Consider the following 23,679-nt stretch of genomic DNA (forward strand, 5'->3'; position numbering starts at 1 on the left):
CTTGTTTGAACCTTCTTGTTGTTGTACACTAAGCAGTTGGCCTCTCACCTTGGTTTCTCAATTTGAAAAAAAAACAAATGAATAACATTTCTCCATTGAAAGAAGCCAGGATCCACTGTCCTCAGTTTCCCCGAGCTGTTTAGCAAGAGCAACAATGTCCCTTGTAATAGACAAAAGCATCAGTCATGGAAGACACTGCAACAACCAGAACTGAGTGGTATTCACAGCACTTCTGAACAGAACTCGTTGTGTGTCCTGCAACAATTAGTTTCTTGTAGTTGCAGTGCTCCAAGGGCTGATAATGAGACACAACGAGCCTCTCACAGACACCCTCACTCATTACAACGACACGACTTACAAACAGGAATCAAAACTTTGATCCAATGATACGTGAGGTGCTGCCAACAAGTTTTGACATCTTTTCCCCCCTCCAATTGCCTCCCCCCACTCTGAAAGTGTTGAGTATTGATGGGGTGTAGTATCATGAGCACCAGTAACCTTCCAGTGGTCAATAGTCCTTGTGCTAGTGATAATTCTTCATGTGTGACTCTAAACTGCGCAGCACTGTAGAGCCCACTGTTGGTTCTCGTACCAACCCCATAGCCCAAGTTCCCAAAACCTCAAATTGAAATTCTCATCCTTGTGTTTAAATCCCTCCCTTTCTCTGTAACCTCCCCCTGCAAATCCCCCCCTTACCTAACCCCCAATTTTCCATTTCTCTGATTCTAGACTCTTATGGATCCCTCCTCCCTTTCCCCCCCCCACCACTGGCAGCCAAGCCTTCAGCCGCCTAGATCACACGTTCTAGAATTCCCTCCCTAAGCCCCCCCTCCTCTCCGTCTCTCTCCTCCTTTAAGACCTTCCTTGAAATTCATCTCTTTGAGCAAATTAACCCCTCCTAATATCTCCTTCTTTGTCTCAATGGAGCATCTTGGGACATTTTGCTACCTTAAAGGCGCTATATAAATGCACATGGTCGTTATTCTGCTGACAGAAATAGGACCATCACAAGAGCACTGATGAAGACTAAATAAGCTTGCACGTGAAAAGAGGTTCCGCGGGCTGAAATTAACTTGATCAAGTTCCCTACCCCCCCGACCCCCACCCCGACCCCACCACCTCCACACACCCACACACCCTAGTTCTCATATTTCAAGGTTGCAGCTGTATTAACTGTCAACAGCTGCTCCCAACATGGGAGTGAGAAGCACAGAATCTTGACTAACCTCACCTCCCCCACCATCCATGACCTTGTGATCAGTTTAACCCCCAAACCCACGCCAACATACAAGAATGTTTATTGCAAGGGACTCTGGCTATCACAATGACTCAACCCATGGTGCTTGCAAAGAGTAGTTCCTTCTGGATGCTGCAAATAGCAGCAAAAGTGAATCTTTGGACATTCCCATGAGATAACGGAAGTGCTGCACTGTTGAAGCTAGATATAGGATCTAGTGTTAACATCATGAAGAAAGAAGAAAGGCAAAGAAAAAGAAAGCAAAAAAGAGAGAAAGAAAGAGATAGAGAAAGAGAGAAAGAAAGAGAGAGAGAGAAAGACAGAAAGAGAAAGAAACTTGGATTCATATAATGCCTTTCATGACCTCAGGATGTCCCAAAGCGCCCCGTTCTTGTGGGGCACGGGGGGGAGGGGAGGGGTTAAAATCAGGACTTTAGCATAGGAGGCAGTGTGAGGAGGGTGGATTTCAACACAGTGAGGATGCAAGGAGGAGAAAGAGGGTGGAGGTTACACATCTATGCTTCCACCCACCAAATATGGCAGGACATGCCACACCCTTATGACTCCATTACAGAGTTCACTGCAGCTCAGGAATCCACCACAGCACATGACCAGACCAGAGTAAAGGGCATTGTGAGTTATGCAGGAGAAAAGGGGAGGAGGCAGAGAAGGAAAACTGAAGTGACTGTACAGGATAGTGTTTACATACTTGAGTCATCAAGGGAAATATGTATTCAGTAAAAACAAGTTTCTCTTGAGATTAAAATCACTATTTGTGTTCACTGCACTGCGAAGCATCAAAGAAAGTCAGTTCTAAAGGTGGATTGCCCCTCTCCCTCCTCCTGAACTGGTCACAGGTAGACTCAGCCCTGGTCTTGTGATGCACGCGCACTGTTACAAACTGAAACCTTAGACAACAGAACCTCTCCATCCCCAACAAACCAAAAATGTTGTCAAAACTTTTGCAATCCCTCCGACTTCACGTCAGAGAGATCATTGTGTGTCGGCTCCTAACACAAAAAAAAATTTAGCTTTTCTTCCAAACGGGCATTAGATTAGAAAATACCTTTCCTCCTCTCCCCTTTCCCTGGCTCTGTACTTGCTTAAAAACTGTTAAATCTTTAACTTCTTCCAGTTCTGATGAACGGTCTTCGACCTGAAACGTTAACTCTGTTTCTTTCTCCACAGATGCTGCCTGACTGGCTGAGTATCTCCAGCATTTTCTTTTTTTATTTCAGATTTCCAGCATCCGCAGCATTTTGCTTTTGATTTAGAAAATATTTGACAGTTCTTTATATTTCTCCAGTTTTATTTCACGGTTTTCAGTATTTTCAATTTACTTTAAGTCGGATCGACAGGTCAGAACATTTTTTGTGCCTAAGTGTGGGTTTTTCTCAACAATTCTTTTACCGGCCTACTTACAAGGCTGTCTCATTCAAGCCTGCTCACTCATGCTGGAAACCTGCCACTTTTCGAAAGGTAGGCAAGGCAGAAATGTGCCAGGGCTGACATTTTCGTTATTGCCTCCTCTCGATTTGCTCCCCTCCTCTCCTGACTCGTTTTTGGAGTATTCTTTACGTTGTGAGCTTACAAGTCTTGGCGGCGATTCAACGATTAATGCCATCGAGAAGAGGGAATTAAGTTGCTTTCTGCCTACAGTCTAACTCTAAAACTTAGCCGATCAAAGTAGTTGTAACAAAACAGGGAGAGGCAAAAGCTGCATTTGTACGACACACAGCAATCTACGACCGCTTTGCGTTCAAGTGCACAGTAGTCGGATTAATCAGAGTTATACTACCAGTCAGGTTGCTTGAATTTTCCAGCGATTTCAAAGCCAGTTCCAGGATATGTGCGTATGATGAGCATCAGCAAGATGGTGGATCCAAATTCACGAGAAGTTCACATGGACATCACACCAAAAGCAAACATTGAAATTTTAAATTTGAGGAAGCAAACTTTTGCTGCACAGAACTGGGCGGAACAGTGGCAAATGGAATTTAACCCGGAAAAGTGCGAGGTGATGCACTTTGGAGGGACTAACAAGGCAAGGGAATACACAATGAATGGGAGGACCCTAGGCAAGACAGAGGGTCAGAGGGATCTTGGTGTGCAAGTTCACAGATCCCTGAAGGCGGCGGAACAGGTAGATAAGGTGGTAAAGAAGGCATATGGGATACTTGCCTTTATTAGCCGAGGCATAGAATATAAGAGCAAGGAGGTTATGATGGAGCTGTATAAAACACTGGTTAGGCCACAGCTGGAGTACTGTGTGCAGTTCTGGTCGCCACACTACAGGAAGGATGTGATCGCTTTGGAGAGGGTGCAGAGGAGATTCACCAGGATGTTACCAGGGCTGGAGCGCTTCAGCTATGAAGAGAGACTGGGAAGATTGGGTTTGTTTTCCTTGGAGCAGAGGAGGCTGAGGGGGGACATGATTGAGGTGTACAAAATTATGAGGGGCACAGATAGGATGGATACTAAGGAGCTTTTTCCCTTCGTTGAGGGTTCTATAACAAGGGGACATAGATTCAAGGTAAAAGGCGGGAGGTTTAGAGGGGATTTGAGAAAGAACTTTTTCACCCAGAGGGTGGTTGGAGTCTGGAACTCACTGCCTGAAAGGGTTGTGGAGGCAGGAACCCTCACAACATTCAAGAAGCATTTGGATGAGCACTTGAAATGCCATAGCATACAAGGCTACGGACCAAATGCTGGAATATGGGATTAGAGTAGACAGGGCTTGATGGCCGGTGCGGACACGATGGGCCTCTATCCGTGCTGTATAACTCTATGACTCTATGACACTATAACTGGGCTACAGTGACAAAAAAAAGAGGCAGCAAAGTGCGATTTTCAACTGCTGGCCACCTGAAAAAAAGTTGAAAAATCGGGGTTCATCTCAACCGTCCCATTGGCACCCAAGGCTTGCCTGAAACAATTTTCAGGCAGGCCCATATTTGGGTGAGCATCATACCCGCTTGCTTCCGGCTGCTTAAATATGCAAAATTGGGTTCTACATTGACTGTAGGTCCTGATTGCAATTTTAAGGTACAAATGGGTGGAGCGAGCTCCGTGTACTCTCTGCCCATCTGTACCAGGCAGTGAGTGGTCGAACCAGCCAAAAGATGAGTGTTCCTCCTGCGCCCACACAAAAATGAACCTCCAACCCATTGCTGGCCTGTTTGAGGCCCACCCCTTCCCTCTCCCAGGGTCATCTCCGTCCCTCTGCCCTCCAGGTCCGACCGGTCGGGCAGCTGATTTCCCGCCCTCCCACCACCTGCGGTGGGGGGTTGCCCGTTTGGTGCCCGCAGCTCACTGTCGGCACGAGCTGAAAACGCTTGGCCCCTCCCAATGTCAGCCAGAGATCACCCTCCCCCACCTCCCGGTGCTTTCAATTTAATTTGTTGCTGAGCTGTGGTATCGAGTATTGATTCCGTGGCCTAAAGCAAAGGATGTCCAGTCTGCTGCAGGCCCACAGCCACGTGCGGCCCTTGGGCCCTGACAACTCGGCCTTGGCAAGTCACCCCTGGCAACTCAGCCCTTTGAAGCCCAGGCAACACCAATGGCTTTTCCATTTTTCATTCACTGGTTGGTCCCGTTTGAACTTTACGACGAGGTTTGGAGAAAGCTTTTGCCTCATTAATGGATAAATCCTAACCCAGAACAGCTAGATCTGTTAGCATCAGCAGCTTGTGATATATGCAAATTAGTGGGATTCTAGTTATAAACCTTAAACCAGCCCACAAAGACAATCGCTTGGACAAGCCCTTTGGGTGTGAACTGGAAATGGGTTTGAAACCACCCACTTCCAGGGAATTAATTCCTACTTTAATCACATCGTTCACCTGACGAAGGAGGAAGCCTCCGAAAGCTTGTGAATTTAAAATAGAATTGCTGGACTATAACTTGGTGTTGTAAAATTGTTTACAACTTTAATATGGAAATAGTCTTCCAGTTATGCTAAAGTGACAGTATAATTGCAGCCTCAAGCGTTTAAACATTATAAAGTCTGGTCACTGCACCCTTTGAACAGACCAAATAATGCTGCCAGTAACATCCGGGTTACAATCCCAACGTAGAGTTTAAATTGAATCCCTGGGGAAGTTGGCTCCCCCCAATGAGTGTGGGGAGATTGGTTGAACGAATCATTCACTTTAGGTCACAAATCCGTTTATCCAGCCTGTTTCACTCCTGCCTAATCCTTTATTAATAGTTTGCAAATTGGGAGATACGGTGATAAATATCTAACCTGCCTTAGGCCCAATGCTCTGTTTAACAGGCTGTATATCTTAACTTTCTTCGGTACATAGATCACGTTTGATATTTCTGTACTATTACTGATGTTGCTACATTATGTGGAGTTTGTTCAATAAAAAGTAAAAACTAAGAAAAAAAGACAAGATAAATTGGACTGGAACAAAATGTAGTGAGGACGGAGACTCTGGTTTCTTCTGGTTGTTCGGTCCTTCTCAAAACTGGTATCTGGAAAGCAGAACTGCACTCCCTTTATCTTTACATCTGATGTGGGCTTTTATGCTCTCTTAAAGCACTTTTACATTGCTGGGGCTCTCAGGCAGTTGGTTCAGGTGATGAGCCACAAGTTCTATGTAGCACTCTCCCTTTAACTGCCTCCATATGCCATCAGTCCCTCGCTGGAGGGCCGGTAGAAGGAGATCTCATTTTCTGTTCCTCTAACCTCCCAATAAGGACCTACGAGAGGTTGGGTACCAGCTGCTGTCAGAGGCACAAGTTCACCTGCTTTACGTTATATTTACCTCCACAACGCAAGACACTGTAGGAGAAGCACTTTGAGTCATTTCTGAGAGACAAGATAAAGATGCTACATCAATCCGAGACTTTCTTTCTCGTATATCACTGGCAGGGGGTGTACTGTGCTTCCAAGGTCAACAGCACACGATCAGTATATATCCCTCTCTCTGTACAACACTCCCGACATTTTAAAAATGGGAATAATTCATTCTGGGGATATGGGCATCGCTGACAAAGCTGGCATTTATTGCCCATCCCTAGTTGCCCCTTGAAGGTGGTGGTGGGCCTTCTTCTTGAACCACTGCAGTCCGTGTGGTGAAGGTTCTCCAAGTTGGGAAGGTGTGTGACTTGGAGGGGAACTTGGAGGGGATGGTGTTCCCATGTCTTTCTAGGTGGGGGAGGTTGTGGGTTTGGGAGGTGCTGTCGAAGAAGTCCGGGGAGTCAACTCCCAGGCCCCCTGCCCCAGCTGGTTGGCATTGTCCCCTCCCCCGACTGTGGCAAGAGTGAGACCAGCTGTAACGTGGCCTGGCTTAGCACAGCTCACTTTTAAAAACAAAGCTTCAAGGTGCTGTAGGTAAATAACACTTAGCCCACTTACAACCAGACAGCGTCAGCCTACCAATCTACACGGGCTTTGATTAACGGCACTTAATAATTAACCTTTTACAGAAAACTCTTCAAACGCTTCACCCTGATTATTAAGCCCCAGCCTGTTTGACAGGATTGTTGGACAACTCATTCCCACATGTACGCCAGCTATCCAGAGGCTCCGGCCTACACACACCAGCATGTGGAGTTGCCCTTTGACCGTTCCTTCTCTCCCTGTTTGGGATGGGGGGTGGTTGGTGAGGGAAGAACACCCAGGCTGCCAGTCAATACCTCCCACCCCCCGACTGCACGGCCAGTTTCAGAAAGTTGGAGTGTTGGCACAGTGCAGTGTTGAACTGGTTAAGAAGGGACTCTCCTCGCTCTCTCACACAGTTATCCCTCGACAGCTTTAACAAGAATAATGAGATTTAAATAAAAAGTGACTCTGCTTTCACACTCGAAAGCGTAAGAACCTGGAGGTAGGAATCAGATCAACACCACCCCCTTTTCACCTTGCACCCACCTTTGCTAAGCTTATGTTCATTCCTTGTCCACATGCTTCCAACAAGACAAACACAATCCCCTTTATAAGCACACAAAGTGAGACTGAAAGACATCCCATGTGGTGGCCTCCCTAATACCAGTGTCCTGTCAGCCTGTGGTCATGAAAAGCCTACCCTCTCGCGTAGTCCTGTTACAACAGGAAACAACTGACCAATAAATTGATTGAAAGCCCTGCCAAGGGCACTTTTAATTCAGATAAAGCAGGTATTGTGGCTGAGGAGAGGAAGTGAGTCATTTGTGTTCTGCAGTGGCTCACGACAGTTCCAAGCCTGGTGACTGCTGCTAGACTTGAGATCAGACACACCTCACTGACGGCCGTTAAACGTGTGAGATAAAAAGAGGTGGAGCTCGAGCTTCTGAGCATTGGAACTACGACATCTGTAACGGTCAACAACAACTTGCATTTATATAGCGCCTTTAACATAGTAAAACATCCCAAGACGCTTCACAGGAGCGTTATCAACCAAAATTTGACACCGAGCCACATAAGAAGATATTAGGACAGGTGACCAAAAGCTTGGTCAAGGAGATAGGTTTCAAGGAGCATCTTAAAGGACAGGGAGGTAGAGAGGCGGAGAGGTTTAGGGAGGGAATTCCAGAGTTGAGGGCCTAGGCAGCTGAAGGCACGGCCGCCAGTGGTGGAGTGATTAAAATCGGGGATGCGCAAGAGGCAAGAGTTGGAGGAGGTTACAGAGACAGGCAGGAGTGAGGCTATGGAGGGATTTGAAAACAAGGATGAGAATTTTAAAATCGAGGCGTTCCCAGACCGGGAGCCAATGTAGGTCAGTGAGCACAGGGGTGATGGGAGAACGGGACTTGGTGCGAGTTAGGATGTGGGCAGCAGAGTTTTGGATGAGCTCCAGTTTACGGAGGGCGGAAAATGGGAGGCCAGCCAGGAGAACATTGGAATAGTCGAGTCTAGAGGTAACAAAGACACGGATGAGGGTTTCAGCAGCAGATGAGCTGAGTCAGGGGCGGAGACGGGCAACGTTACGGAGGGGGAAGTAGGCGGACTTGGTGATGGAGCGGATATGTGGTCGGAAGCTTATCCCAAGGTCAAATAGGACGCCAAGGTTGCAAACGGTCTGGTTCAGCCTCAGATAGTGGCCAGGGAGAGGGAGGGAGTCGGTGGCTAGGGAACGGAGTTTGCATCGGGGACTGAAGACAATGGCTTCAATCTTCCCAATATTTATTTGGAGGGAATTTTTGCTCATCTTGGACAGGCAGTGTGACTAATCAGAGACAGTGGAGAGGTCATCGCTTACACTGGCTTCTTGCATCACTGTTTAGACTTTGCGGTCCTACCACAGAGGGGATTTTAGTGTCACCGTCCACAGACCAATAGTGAAAGAAACTGCATAGCAACACCAGCCTAGCGACGACCTCACTCAACAGTGGCACTACAGTTAGGGTCGCCAACTCTGGTTGGACATATTCCTGGAGGTTTCGTCACATGACCTCCCACCTCCAACCGCCCCTCCCGGTCAATCAGCCTTTTTTCCACATCACCAATATTTTTATAAATAATAAATGAAAAACACAATTTTTTTTTTTTAACACCTTCTATGATTTTTCTCCCGTGTTCATAGCAGTGTCCAGGAGATTAATCTTTAATTCCTAGAGGCTCCAGGACAATCCTGGAGGTTTGGCAACCCTAACTACAGCAACTCAGGTATCCCGTGCCAACAACAACTTGCATTTATATTGCGTCTTTAACGTAGAAAAACGTCCCAAGGTGCTTCAGAGGCCTAATCAAATAATTACCGAGACTGTTTTCGCCCTGTCATGGTGTGTTCAGTATTAATTATGGGATAATCCACTTTGGACCTAATAAGGGTCGATCAGTGTACTTTCTAAATGGTAAAAAGCTCGAAACAGTGGAGGTCTAAAGAGGCTTAGGGGTCCATGTACACAGATCATTAAAATGTCATGGACGGTACAGAAAATAATCAAGAAGGCTAATGGAATGCTGGCCTTTATATCGAGAGGACTAGAGTACAAGGGGGTAGAAGTTATGCTACAGCTATACAAACCCCTGGTTAGACCACACCTGAGTACTGCGGTCAGTTCTGGGCACCGCACCTTCGGAAGGATATACTGGCCTTGGAGGGAGTGCAGTGTAGATTTACTAGAATGATATCTGGACTTAAAGGGTTAAATTACAAGGTGAGATCACATAAACTAGGCTTGTATTCCCTAGAATTTAGAAGACTAAGGGGTGATTTGATTGAAGTTTTTAAGCTATTAAGGGGAAACTATTTCCGCTGGTTGGGGAGTCTAGGACTAGGGGACATAGCCTAAAAATTAGAGCCAGGACTTTCAGGAGTGAAGTTGGGAAACATTTCTATATACAAAGGGTGATAGAAGTATGGAACTCTCTACCGCCAACGGCAATTGATGCTAGCTCAATTGTTAATTTTAAATCTGAGATTGATAGATTTTTGTTAACCAAAAGGTATTAAGGGATATGGGGCTAAGGCAGGTTTATGGAGTTAGGTTGCAGATCAGCCATCATCTCATTGAATGGCAGAATAGGCTGTAGGGGTTAATGGCTTACCCCTGTACCTATGTTCCTTAGAGCTGGGATAGTTTGGGCGCCTCTGACTGACATACAACACATTCCTGATATAACTGCTTCAGCACTCCATCCTTATAGATGTATTCACAAGCTGAGAAGACACGACTGAGAAGGGCCATTCAGCCCATCCATCCAGAAGTAGCCTACAAGTGAGGGGTTTTGATCAGAGTACCTAGAGAGAAACTGTTTCCACTGCCAAGGGTCGGTAACCAGAGGTCACAGGTTTAAGATAATTGGCAAATGAATCGGTCGGGAGAGGGGGAGAGATGAGGAGAAATCTTCTTACACAGTGAGTTATGATGATCTGGAATGCACTGCGGTTTGTTGTAGGAAAGATTCAGGCCTCATCAGCTGCTTTTACATTGGGTTTGGTGGCCAGAATGCTCTGCTCAGGATTCTTCAGCAGGCACTGTCACCCAAACAGCAGCCGCCAACCAAAGTTACATTTAAATGAAAAGGGAACGTTTCTGTGGAGCCAGGCAGAGCAGGAGTGCTCCCCCACCTGACCCCATGGTCCGCACGATCGCCCTCCCCCCTGATCCCCTCCGTTATCACTCCAACCTTTCTCCGGGGACTTGCCAGCGAGACAAGCAGCCCGATATTGGACAATGTAAAATGCGCCAGCTGCCTGTGGAGGCACAGCAGGCCCGAGGCCCAATTTCGGGCTGGCCTTAGGCCTCCCAGTTGGGGCCGTGATGTAATAATGCCACCAAAAAAGTCCGTGAAATTCCAATCGCACAATCATCGTTCACAGATGACTGAGGCAGCCCATGGTATTTAGGTTAAGTATCAACTTTTCTCTTTAAAGTGACAGAGTCAGTGTTGTCACTAGGATTATTTGCTAATGGTAGCAGTGCACTACAGGACCAGACAAAAATAAAAAATCACAAAAACACTAATGCGTTTAAATGTTGTGTTTTAGTAATCCCGTCAATTTATCGCCTCAAGTTGCTAACTGCCGGTACTTCCCCCTAGTGTAATACAGCTCAAAGCACTCTCTCCAGACTCAACTCACATTGTAAAGGACAGATATCTAGATCTTCACATACATTTCACGCATCCACTGTTGTACTTTAGCAAAATCCCACTGACACTCTTAATTCTCCTGGAAGTTCAGTTTAACAAAGCCTAATGATTCCTTTTCGACTCTCCATGGGCTGTACTTCTTGATAGTTGCATCAAAACAACCGGTCAATCGTGCGTCCTTACTGCTTTCAACTCATAATGCAGCTGTCAGCTTCCACAACACGACACAGTAACAGGGACAGTAGGAAACGTACAGAGACGCAACCACAGTCCAAAAATATCAGGGAAATGACAGTAATCTCCCGCGAGGCTCATTGATTGAGTTCTGCTGTGTCACTCACTGTCATACAGTATTCTCCACATAATACCAGGGAGTTCAAGATGCCAGTACATGGTCTCGGGGAACAGGAGCAGGTAAAAGAAAGACTTGCATTTACGCAGCACCTTTCACAACCTCAGGAAATACCAAAGCGCTTTACAGCCAATGAAGTATAGTCACTGTTGTAATGTCCCACAAACAGCAATGTGATAATGACCAGATAATCTGTTTTAGTGAATGTTGGTTGAGTGACAGATATTGGCCAGGACACCAGGGAGAACTCTCCTACTCTTCTTCAAATAGTGTCATGGGATCTTTTACATCCATCCGAGAGCAGACAGGGCCTCGGTTAAACGTCTCATCTGAAAGACGACAGCGCAGTGCTCCCTCAGTACTGTACTGAAGTGTCGGCCTAGATTTTGTACTTGAGTCTCTGGAGTGGGACTTGAACCCACAACCTTATCACCCAGATGCAAGAGTGGTACCATTGAGCTACACTGACACGGAGACATTTTCTGCACAGTATCACTAGGGTAGTTGCTCACAGTGTGGAGCAGGTTCGTGGATATGGGATGGGGAGCCTGTCTGTTTCTGCATTTACTCATATACCCGACAGATCATTTGGATGGGTTGGCTGTTGGGTAAATATCTCACCCAAGTTCCTGGTGTGTACCAGCTTCTTCACCATCACTAAAAACAGATGATCTGGTCAGGTATCTCATCGTTGTTTGTGGGAGCTTGCTGTGCGCAAATTGGCTGCCACATTTCTCTACATTGCAACAGTGACTACACTTCAAAAGGTATTTCATTGGGCGTAAAGCACTTTGGGAGACACCTGAGGTCAAAGACCCTATACAAATTTAAGGTCTATCTTTATTGACATTATTGATATAACTTGAAGATCGCAGAATGTCATCCGATCAATGGAATGTCTCACTTCTCTCCAAACTGAAACTGTAGAGGGTAGTGCTCTGAATACAAAACTCAACCAGGGTCATAATCCTCGTGACAAAATGTACTAACACAGTGTGTTGAGATGTGAATTGCCGGCCTCACTACACTGCCTATGCTGTGGTTGGGTATGAATTTTGTGGTGAATTGAGAGCTTATTTGTAAGGGTGGGGGAAAAAAAAGAGGGGATGCAGGGAGAGATCTACCGTAACCTGATACGGGGAATAGAGGTCGATTCAGCTATTTTTCCTAAACTTTTTTCAAGATCTGTGACTTGCTTTTATTGATTTTGACATAACAGAAAGTTAACACTTGACCCTCAGAGGTCATTCTAAGAATTTCTGAGTGCCAGGCATCTTTATTCTGACACGCCCTCCCTTTCACTATCACCCAGGGTCAAAGGTTTAGAAATGCTTAAGGAGCACTTCAAACTGCAGATTAAAGAACCAGGGACTTGCGATACTCTGCCAGACATATGATTGGAGCCACAAGCATGTCACGCATCAATCGCACAACAACTTGCATTTATATAGCGCCCTTAATGTAGAAAAATGTCCCAAGGTGCTTCACGGGAGTGTAATCTGACAATAACTGACACTGAGCCAAAGGAGGAGTCACTGTCGGAGGAGTGACTAAAAGCTTGGTCAAAGAGATAGATTTTAAGAAGGGTCTTAAAGGAGGAGAGGTGAAGAAGTTCTTATACCCATCAAAATCCTGAAGTGGGCAGTGGACAATATACCTCAGGACCAGATTCCCAAGCTATGGGAGGCGGCCATAAAGAGCTGGGACATCACCCGACATCAATTTAACCCCTGTACTGTGTGACAGTAGCAGCACACAATGTAGATGTAATCTCTCTGTGCTGCACCCAACAGAATCAGATATGCAATCACACTGCGTTATTTTTTCTCTTAGCTTTTTGTTCAGTTTTCCCCCTACCCGAGGGCAGTCGCTCACGTTGGGGTACGGTTCCTGGTCCCAGCCACCCTCACCAGTGTTCTGAATTATACTGCCACTTTCATGCCGATACGCACCCAAAATCACTTCACATAGGAGCAAAGGAGGTGGTGTAAGTGCAGCCTTTAACATCCTGTTATCTTTGAGCCTCAGATACCATTTCAATTTCCTGTTGTGAGGTTGCAGAGGGTTTGTTACCCACAACCGCCCGGTACTGGTTTGCACTCTCCAGTGTGAAATGGAAAATAGCTTCAAGGTTTCTTTTTAAGAGGGTTCAAAGTGCAGGGACTCCACCAAGAGTAGGAGGGAAAATGAGGTAAATCAGGAAGAAGTTTTTGGCTGTTGCCAAGCTTGGGTTATAGAACGGAGAAGGAAGGGGAGACTGATGGAGGCGAAGAGGTCCACAGTGTTGAGACAGAATAAGTGACGCAGCCATGAGCAAGTTACACTTTTGTTTCACACTGGTGAATTGAGAGCTGGAACATTTCATTCGGGCTACAATCATAACAGAGCAAGAATTGACGAGCACATCTGAGAATTCAAGCAAAATCTGTTTACAAATAAAGTCGGAAGCACTTTTAGTGTGACAAAACTGGTCTCGGACTGTTGAGAAATATGCGCAGGTTCGAATCAATACTCCGCAGATCAGCATAAAAATGGTAGTATATTTCGGATTATTATTGACGGTGGTTGGGACCCTGAAACTGTAGCCCCAACATAAGCAACTGCCCTCAGGAAGGGGGACTCCTTTCATTACTTGGCACTGACTTGTTCTGCCTCTTCTGTATTAGCACTGTTGGGCCAAAGACTCCCAGGGGGTGAATTTGGTCTTCGTCCATAGCTGCGATGGACTTCAATGGAAAAAGAATATTGGGTGGGGTGTAACAGGGGCTGCCGATTCACTACGAGCCCATTTCACACTACCGCCTAAGACCAACACAGTTTTCAGTTTATCTGGATGCAGTTATGGCGCAATTTTGCATCAATGCAGATTGAGCACTTTGATATCAATAACTCAAAGAAGGAACTTGTATTTATATAGCGCCTTTCATGACTTCAGGACCTACCAAAGCGCTTCACAGCCAATGAATTACTTTTGAAAGTGTAGTCACTGTTGTAATGCGGCAGCCAATTTGCGCACAGCAAGCTCCCACAAACAGCAAAGTGATAAATGACCAGATAATGTTTCTCATTAATGTTGGTTAACTCAACCGGCACATCCCAATCTGACACCCAACCGTACTAAAGATAAGCAGTGAGATACCTTCCCCTCCAAGAAACTGTCTCAAACCACATTTTAAACAGTGCCCAGGCGAGTCACTGGACCTCCAGAAAAGAGAAAGCTGAGGGGTGACCTAATAGAGGTCTTTACAATTGTGAAGGGGTTTGATAGGGTAAACATAGAGATGTTTCCACTTGTGGGGAGTCCAAAAGTAGGGGCCATAAATATAAGATAGTCACTAATAAATCCAATAAAGAATTCAGGAGAAACTTCTTTACCCAGAGAGTGGTGAGAATGTGGAACTTGCTACCACAAGGAGTAGTTGAGGCAAATATCATAGATGCATTTAAGGGGAAGCTAGATAAACACATGAGGGAGAAAGGCATAGAAGGATATGCTGATAGGGTGAGATGAAGTAGGGTGGGAGGAGGCTTGAGTGGAGCATAATCACCGGCATAGACCAGTCAGGCCGAATGGCCTGTTTCTGTGCTGTACATTCAATGTAATTCTTGAAGCACTGAACAGAATTATTTAATGTGAGTAAACTGATGCTCTCATCATCATCTCCTAATATTAAAAACTCGTAGCTGGGGGAGCAGCGCTGTGCACATTGTTTGCAGCGAGTATGCGCACAGCTTAATTCTTGCTGCTCCTCAGTGCCCATCAGATTCAGGCCACTCAGTGAATGGAACTCTGGTCTGGGGACGGCATGTCACAGCCAGCAGGTCCTGGTCTTAGCTTGTTGGCTGCAATAAACCTGCAGACACGTAGAACGCTGCTTCTGTTTATTGACTGCTGAGGAAAAAGGAAAGCCTTGCATTTATACAGCGCTCTTCACAATCTCAGGACGTCCCAAAGCTCTTTACAGCCAATGAAGTATTTTTGAAGTGTAGTCACTATTGGAATGTAGGAAACGCAGCAGCCAAATTGGGCACAGCAAGGTCCCACAAACAGCAATGAGATAATGGGTGATGTTGGTTGATGGATAAATATTGGCCAGGACACTGGGAAAACTCCCCTGCTCTTCATCAAGTAGTGCCAATTGGATCTTTTACATCCACCCGAGAGGAGACGGGGCCTCAGTTTACCGTCTCATCCAAAAGTCGGGACTTCCGACAGCGCAGCACTCCCTCGGTACTGCACTGAAGTGTCAGTCTAGACTTTGTGCTCAAGTCTCTGGATTGGGACTTGAACCCACAACTTTCTGATTCAGAGGCGAGAGTGCTACCCACTGAACCACAGCTGACAACTCAACAGAAACATCCACAGCCAGTGAAATGGTAGCCTCACACCCATACTTTCAGCCGTCTAGGTCCGCACTCTCTGCAGTTCCATCCTCAAAACCCCCCTCATCTCCACCTCCCTCTCCTTTACGAACCTTCATAAAGCCAAACGCTTTTGCTCACCCTTCCTAAATCGGTCCTTCTTTGGCTCGGCTTCCATTTTCCTTCTAGCTCTGAAGTGCCTGGGACACTTTTCTATGCGAAACGTGCAAGTTGTTGTTGTAACGACCTGTAGTCAGTCGTATTGATTTTGTCTAGTTACAGGCAGTGCTGTTTCTACAGCATGGTGGTGAGACTACTCTCCATGTAATAAAATCTTATCATGTTTGTTGAGGGAGTTCTCTGCTGTTCAATTATCAGTCAGGATGTGAATCAGCCTCATCAGTGACTCAAACATGGAGCGCCCAGTGTGTGGAAGAGGTAACCATTATAAAAAATTATAGAATGATTAGAGATCAGATTTTACAAAAAGGCAGCTCTCCATCCCCACACTATTGATTCGAACCGGCACATACTTTGCAGATGCAGGTTGCCAAGCAACAGAATGCGTGGCCAGTACCACTGAAGCTGCATCTTCCTTACATGGTAGTGATGAAGCTTCTCTCTCAACAGCCTGAGACCATTGTTGTCACACTGAAAGCGTCCTGACTTTATTTGTAAACATTTTTTTGCTATTGAATTCCCCGATACGCTCGGTCAATGACGACTGTATCCTGAATTAAATATTTCAGGCTGTGGGAAATCATGAAACTGTGGCAACGGGGTCAATAAAATGAATCGAGGAGTCAGCTGCAGCAGTACACCCAGACTACAGGCGCACCGCACTACACCCAGACTACAGGCGCACCGCACTACACCCAGACTACAGGCGTAACTACAGGTTCAAACCCTTCTCCAGGACGTCATCACATTCAGTTGTCCAGCCCTTCAGTGAAATACTGAGGGAGTGCTACAATGTCAAACCAAGGCCCCGTCTAATGTTCAGATGGACATTAAAGATCCCATGGTACTACTCAAAGAAGAGTTCTCCCGGTGTCCTGGCCAATATTCCTCCCTCAGCCAACACCACCAATATACAGTGATTCATATCATTGGCTGTTTGTGGGATCTTACTGTGTATAAATTGGTTACCATGTTTCCCTACATAACAGCAGTCACTGTACTTCAAAGTAATCATTTGTTGTGAAGGATAAGGATCTATATAAATGCTAGTTCTTTCTTTTAACTTTGTCTTCTCTCCTCTTTTCAACTCAAGCAATGTCTTTCTTTACAGGTCTTGGCCCTTCTTCGAGGTTTCTCAATTTTAGAAAATTACTAGAATCAGCCCCTGGCTCACCCAGAAAGTGCCATACAAGTCTCATTCCTCCCCACTGAGCCATATACACTGTATACCATGAAAACAATGTGTGACTATAGTCAACTGAAGAAATGCAATAGTAATAAAATATAGTTAACTGAGGGAAAACATTTTCACACAACGTTCAGATTCAATTCACATTGTTCCTGATAAAAAGAGGCCACTATAATCACGTAAATTTGTGATCAAATCTGCTCTCTTCATAGCCCACAGAATAAAACTTATTTCATTTACTGCAATAAAATATCGTAGTTTTTCTCTGGTTGGTAATAGCAGTGATTACCACTGACTGAAATCGAGACTCTTATTTTCTCCGAGAGTAAAACAATGGTGCGACCTCTCTAGGCTTGCTTCCAGCAGTTGTGTATTGACACACTTTCCGTCAACACAATTAGTTGCCAAGTGGTAGGCGTTTTAACCTCTGGTTCACTCCTAGATGGTGTCAGGCACACTCAGCACTGTTGTATTAGCAAGAGTGGGAAATCTTGATGAATTCAAAAAACAGAGCGGAGAAGCTTGACCACTTACTGTCTGGCAGTCACAAACAGCTGCTTGTGTCTCTAATATGTTTCCAATTCTCTCTCTCTATCCCCTCCCCACTGCCTTTTCCCTCCTCATCCCAACACAGAACATAACCTCAGAGTGCTGCTCAAAATTCCATGAAGGTTAGTCGATGTGAATGCTTTGGTTTCTAACTGCCGTTCTCGTCGCTGGTACGATCTCAAATTTCCAAAGATTGCGCTAGAAGCCTAATTGAATCCAGACCAGCAACAATGCAGAGTTAAGGTCACTCTGTAAAGGAACTTCCTTGTTCTCAGTGAATTGCACGAAGACAAAGTACTTGGCAGTCAGAGTCTTGAAATCAAATTGTGACTTTGGTCGCAACTAAACAGTCCTTTCCCACAAAAACCCTAATCCTGTAATCCAAACTAATCTGATGCAGAGCCCCAAATAGAGTGGGTGTTCACGCGTTATCAAAGAGGTAGATGCTTCATGTAAGGATCGTGCAATGGATTTCCCCAGGAGCAGTGAGAACAATCTCATGGGTTATATAATGGCTAATCATTGAATAGCAATTGAATCCCTTGGTTAACCCAAGTCTGATGAGACACTCAATTCATCCAGGGAACCCTTCTGTGCTACAAAAATACACTTACTGCAAATTGCAACAATGTCAGTGCGTTGTGGAGATGCCAAGATATTTTTTGCAACACAAATCCAGCAAGGAAATAGTCTTTTTGCAGCCTGGTGGCCATCAACCAAACTGACGCCCTGAGCACTCACAATATCTAAACTACCCTGGAGGGCAATTGGACTGTGAGCAACAGCAAAACAGTGTGGATCTGCTGCTGATGCAAGAAAAGTCTAAGGAGGTGCCATGGGTTTACATGGGCAGGTGGTGGAAATTAAACCCGCAGTGAGTCGCTAGTGCAAGCCCCTTCTACCAAATTGTAAAGGGAAGAGGAGATTACCCCTCAACACCTGTTGCCCACAAGCCCTTGGGGCTAACTCCACTTCTTTTTACCATAAGTGTGCCGGATCTTTAATTCACGAGTAGCACAACTGGTTCTCAATAATGGGTAGAATGCCCTACTAGGTAGGACAGGAGGGCTCACTGTGGGACAGTCATCCCCATGCTTTATGCATGAAATCTACTGTATTGGTTGAATGACAGCAAATGTCTCTACAAAGGTCAGCCCCCCAGGTGTCAAAGTGAGGGATGTTAATGTTGGCAAATTAAGCATATTACCATTTCTCGCACCCAGTGATAGCATTAATGACCCCAGTCAGGTACAGCACAGGTTAGAGACAGAGTAAAGTTTCCTTTATCCCAGCAAACTGCCTTAACTCCAAGCTCAGAGCATCCTCATTGCACTACTGTGACATTTTTATTTCCCTCACCAGCCACCCTGAGTCTTCTCTGAGCGAGATTTGTAAACTAAGTGCCAGTTAGTGCTGCTTGTGTGTTGTGGGCCTGTGATTGGTAGGAACAGGGTTGAAACTGCCCAAACTCACTGTACATAGGATATCTCCTCCAGCCTTATAACCCTCCGAGATCTCTGCGCTCCTCCAATTCTGGCCTCTTGTGCATCCCTGATCGCTGCACCATTGGCGGCCGTGTCTTCAGCTGCCTAGGTCCTAAGCTCTGAAATTCCCTCCCTAATCCTCTCCGATTCTCTACCTCTCTCTCCTCCTTTAAGACGCCCCTTAAAACCTACCTCTTTGACCAAGCTTTTGGTCACCTGTCCTAATATCTCATGTTGTTCGGTGTCAAATTTTGTCTGATAACGCTCTTGAGTATTGCACCTTGGGGACATTTTACTACATTAAAAGCTGCTATATAAATGCAAGTTGTTGTTAGAGGGTAATGTTCATCTTCGCGATTGGGCGAATCGCACACCCATTATACAAAACGCTTGATTTTCATTGGGCTGGTTCCTACAATTGGGCGGGTGGTTTGCTCCACATATTTAACATTAGGCACACCATCGGCTTGTCCGACAGAACGAATGATCAACTCATTCCCTCCACTCTGCTGCTGCTCCCATTCACTGAATGATGCATGCCAGCAACACGTATGATTTTCCTGTCACACAGAACTGGGGCGGAGCTGGGGGGTGCGGTGGGTTTAACTTCCAGCCGCGACAGTCTTTCATACCAGCAAAAGGAATAACAGTAATAAGCTACCATTAGCTGTGTGAGAATCTGTTCAATCACGTGGGGGAAGAGTTGACAAAATCTGATGTCCAAGTCACTCCCACTATTTACTGTTCCCATTTTAGTCACATTTCCATAACCCACACCTGTGTCTCCAATGGACGCAGAAGAGACAGCACCAAGCTTTGAAGGTGTGACTCACAAATCACTTACACAGTAAGTGTTAAGCATATCCAGCTGATCAGCTCATTAAATGAATATTCATAGTTGTTAATTTTTACTTCTGTTTCTCTGCAGAAAATCATCACACCCCTGGAGCGACAAACAAGTTTTTTTAAATGTCACAATGCATGGATGTGAAGCTGCTTTATAATAACCCAAATCACAATGTCCAATGAACTGTATATTTAAAGTGGCTACATTAATTTAGCTGGTTAGCATGCTCATTTAAATATATATAGAAACATAGGAACACGAGAAGGGCACATAGCCTGTTCCACCATTCAATTATAGTATGATACAGTACAGAAGGAAACCATTCGGCCCATCGTACCTGTGCCAGCTCTTTGAAAGAGCTATCCAATTAGTCCCAATCCCCTGCTCTTTCCCCATAGCCCTGCAAACTTTTTCCCTTCAAGTTTTTAATCTCATTCCCTTTTGAAAGTTACTACTGAATCTGCTTCCACCACCCTTTCAGGCAGTGCATTCCAGATCATAACAACTCGCTGCATAAAAAAAATCTTTCCTTATGTCGCCTTTGGTTCTTTTGCCAATCACCTTACATCTCTGTCCTCTGGTTACTGACCCTTCTGCCACTGGAAACAGTTTCTCCTTATTGACTATCAGAACCATTCATAATTTTGAACACCTCTATCAAATCTCCTCTTAACCTTCTCTGTTCTAAGGAGAACAACCCCAGCTTCTCCAGTCTCTCCACATAACTGACGTCCCTCATCCCTGATACCATTCTAGTAAATCTCTTCTGCACCCTCTCTAAGGCCTTGACATCTTTCCTAAAGTGTAGTGCCCAGAATTGACACACTATTCCAGCTGAGGCCTAACCAGTGTTTTATAAAGGTTTAGCATAACTTCCTTGCTTTTGTACTCTATGCTACATAGAAAAAATATGCCAGTCTTGCCACCGTCTACAACAGACACTGGTAAGCTAGGTCCCAACATCATATGATAATGGCTCACCACACTTCATTAGCCAGCAGGTAGACTTTATACTACGTGCTGCATTTGTTTGCCAGTCCTGGCACCAGGGAACTATGCAAACCTCCCAACTCAAGGATGCCCAGCATTCTATTTTACATTTACATCTCAAATTGTAAATTTACTAGCTTCAAATAATAACAACTTGCACTTGTATAGCACCTTTAACGCAGGAAAACGTCCCAAGGCGCTTCACTGCACACAGGGACACACAGAACTCGAGGGTCACCGAAGATCCACGTCAAACTTGTACCCTGGACCCACCACAACCAACTAGCAGTGGCTGATGGGGAAATGGTCCAAATACTAGAACCCACCAGGAGAACCATGGAGAGATGGTCCAAATACTAGAACCCACCAGGAGAACCATGGAGAGATGGTCCAAATACTAGAACCCACCAGGAGAACCATGGAGAGATGGTCCAAATACTAGAACCCATCAGGTGAACCATGGAGAGATGGTCCAAATACTAAAACCCACCAGGTGAACCATGGAGAGATGGTACAAATACTAGAACGAACCATGGAGAGATGGTACAAATACTAGAACGAACCATGGAGAGATGGTACAAATACTAGAACGAACCATGGAGAGATGGTACAAATACTAAAACCCACCAGGAGAACCATGGAGAGATGGTCCAAATACTAAAACCCACCAGGAGAACCATGGAGAGATGGTCCAAATACTAGAACCCACCAGGAGAACCATGGAGAGATGGTCCAAATACTAGAACCCACCAGGAGAACCATGGAGAGATGGTCCAAATACTAGAACCCACCAGGAGAACCATGGAGAGATGGTCCAAATACTAGAACCCACCAGGAGAACCATGGAAAGATGGTCCAAATACTAGAACCCACCAGGAAAACCATGGAGAGATGGTCCAAATACTAAAACCCACCAGGAGAACCATGGAGAGTTGGTCCAAATACGAGAACCCAGCAGGTGAACCATGGAGAGATGGTCCAAATACTAAAACCCACCAGGTGAACCATGGAGAGATGGTACAAATACTAGAACGAACCATGGAGAGATGGTACAAATACTAAAACCCACCAGGAGAACCATAGAGAGATGGTCCAAATACTAGAGCCCACCAGGAGAACCATGGAGAGATGGAGGGTTGAAGCTATCAAAATACAGTAACCTACCCCATTGCGACAAGCCTGGTCATTCAGCGCCTTGATCCACGCTTTTTGCCAATTGTCCCTGAAGGACTTGAAGGAAAAGAGGGAAGTGACCAGACGCTTGAGTCCCGGCGCGGAGGCGCTATCTTCCCGGGAGCATCCCAGCTGCAAAAGGGAGCTCCAAAGTCCCAAACTGGCAGGAGGGCGGTCCTGGTCGGCGGATCGGCGTAAAATCCCGAATGAATACTGCACCAGCCAAGTCAACACGGTCACGATGGAGGCAATAAACAGGAGCAGGAGGGTGACCCAGCCAGCGTCATGAAAGATAGCTGGAGCCGAGGCGCCGCCGCCGAATAGGCTGAAAACCACAGGCATCAGAGCCATGGTGACTGAGCGCCTTCCACACACATACAGAGAAAATCACCAGTCCGAGCCAGCAATTTGCAGAAACAAGTCCAAGTTGGAAAATGAGTGTCAACAGTCAAAGAGTGCAAACAATATCCCCCCCCTCCCCTCCCCTCTTTACCCAACCCAGCAAAAAAAAGAACTCCCAAAACACACCGACACTCGGCTCCTGGTTCGCTACATTATATCGTGCGGTAAATGGCAACAAAAAAAAAAAATTAAAAATACAAGTTGGGTTCGATCCGCTTGCGATTCCCCTTCACTGCCCGGGTTGGAGTTTCTGCATCGCTCTTAGGTGAGAAGCGATCCATTTAAGAGCCGGGAGATTCCCCCCTCTCCCTCTCCCCTCTCCCCCCGCTCATCCTTTGAGATTCCGACTTGCAGCTGAAAATGTTACGAATTTGCTGGCGTGTCAATTTCAGGCAGGTGACTTCCTCCCGCAGCCCAGCTGGTCACACTGTATCCCCGCTCTGTGCGGGCACCGGCTCCCGGGCTGCACTCACTGTATCCTTTCTGGAGAAGATGGATACTTTTTTTTTTGGTGTTGCAATTTAAAGGAGAAGCGCCCAGACCCGGGGGGGGGGGGGGGGGCAGAGAGAGAGAGAGAGAGAGAGTGCCGGCGATCGGCCGACTCTCACTGCCTGCCGGCTCCAGCTCCGAAACCGGAATAGGAGCGGATCCGCGGCCCAGCATTCAGAGCGCAAGCAACGACAAAAAAAAAGGGGGCCGGAGCTCCACACTGCGCAAGGGCGAGGGCAGAGCTAGTGCCGCAGCATCGGTATTACACAGGAGGGAGAGGGGAGGGGTGGGGAGAGGGGAGGGGTGGGGGGAGGGGAGGGGTGGGGAGGGGAGGGGTGGGGAGGGGTGGGGGGAGGGGAGGGGAGAGGGGAGGGGAGAGGGGAGGGGAGGGGGGAGAGGGGAGGGGAGAGGGGAGAGGGGAGGGGAGGGGGGAGGGGGGAGAGGGGAGGGGGGAGAGGGGAGGGGAGGGGAGGGGGGAGGGGAGGGGGGAGGGGGGAGAGGGGGGAGGGAGAGGGGAGGGGAGAGAGGGAGGGGAGGGGAGGGAAGGAACAGGGGGGAGATAGAGGGGTCGAGGGTGGGAATGAGGAGGGGAGAGAGAGAGGGTGGGAATGAGGGGGGGGGAGAGGAGAGGGGGAGGGAAGGAACAGGGGGGAGATAGAGGGGTCGAGGGTGGGAATGAGGAGGGGAGAGAGAGAGGGTGGGAATGAGGGGGGGGAGAGGAGAGGGGGAGGGAAGGAACAGGGGGGAGATAGAGGGGTCGAGGGTGGGAATGAGGAGGGGAGAGAGAGAGGGTGGGAATGAGGAAGGGAGAGAGAGTGGGAATGAGGAGGGAGGGAGGGAGGGAGGGGACGGGAACAGAACAGAGAGGATGAAGGGGAGGGATAGGGAGAAAGGAGGGAGGG

At 46.6% G+C, this 23,679-nt stretch overlaps 1 protein-coding gene across 2 annotated transcripts in view; it reads right to left on the minus strand.

Moving 5' to 3' along the window:
- c2cd2l (c2cd2 like) overlaps positions 1-22,928 on the minus strand; it is a 97,824-nt gene extending 74,896 nt beyond the window's left edge. The window contains exon 1 of one of the 2 annotated variants that reach the window (XM_067970942.1): positions 21,878-22,928. In XM_067970942.1, the coding sequence (XP_067827043.1) occupies positions 21,878-22,237 (360 nt within the window). In that variant the 5' untranslated portion in view covers positions 22,238-22,928. The remainder of the gene's footprint in view (positions 1-21,877) is intronic. The other variant, XM_067970943.1, reaches the window with a different exon arrangement.
- Positions 22,929-23,679: the final 751 nt, after the last annotated feature.

The sequence above is a fragment of the Heptranchias perlo genome, chromosome 33 (assembly GCF_035084215.1).
Source record: "Heptranchias perlo isolate sHepPer1 chromosome 33, sHepPer1.hap1, whole genome shotgun sequence".
Classification (NCBI taxonomy): domain Eukaryota; kingdom Metazoa; phylum Chordata; class Chondrichthyes; order Hexanchiformes; family Hexanchidae; genus Heptranchias; species Heptranchias perlo.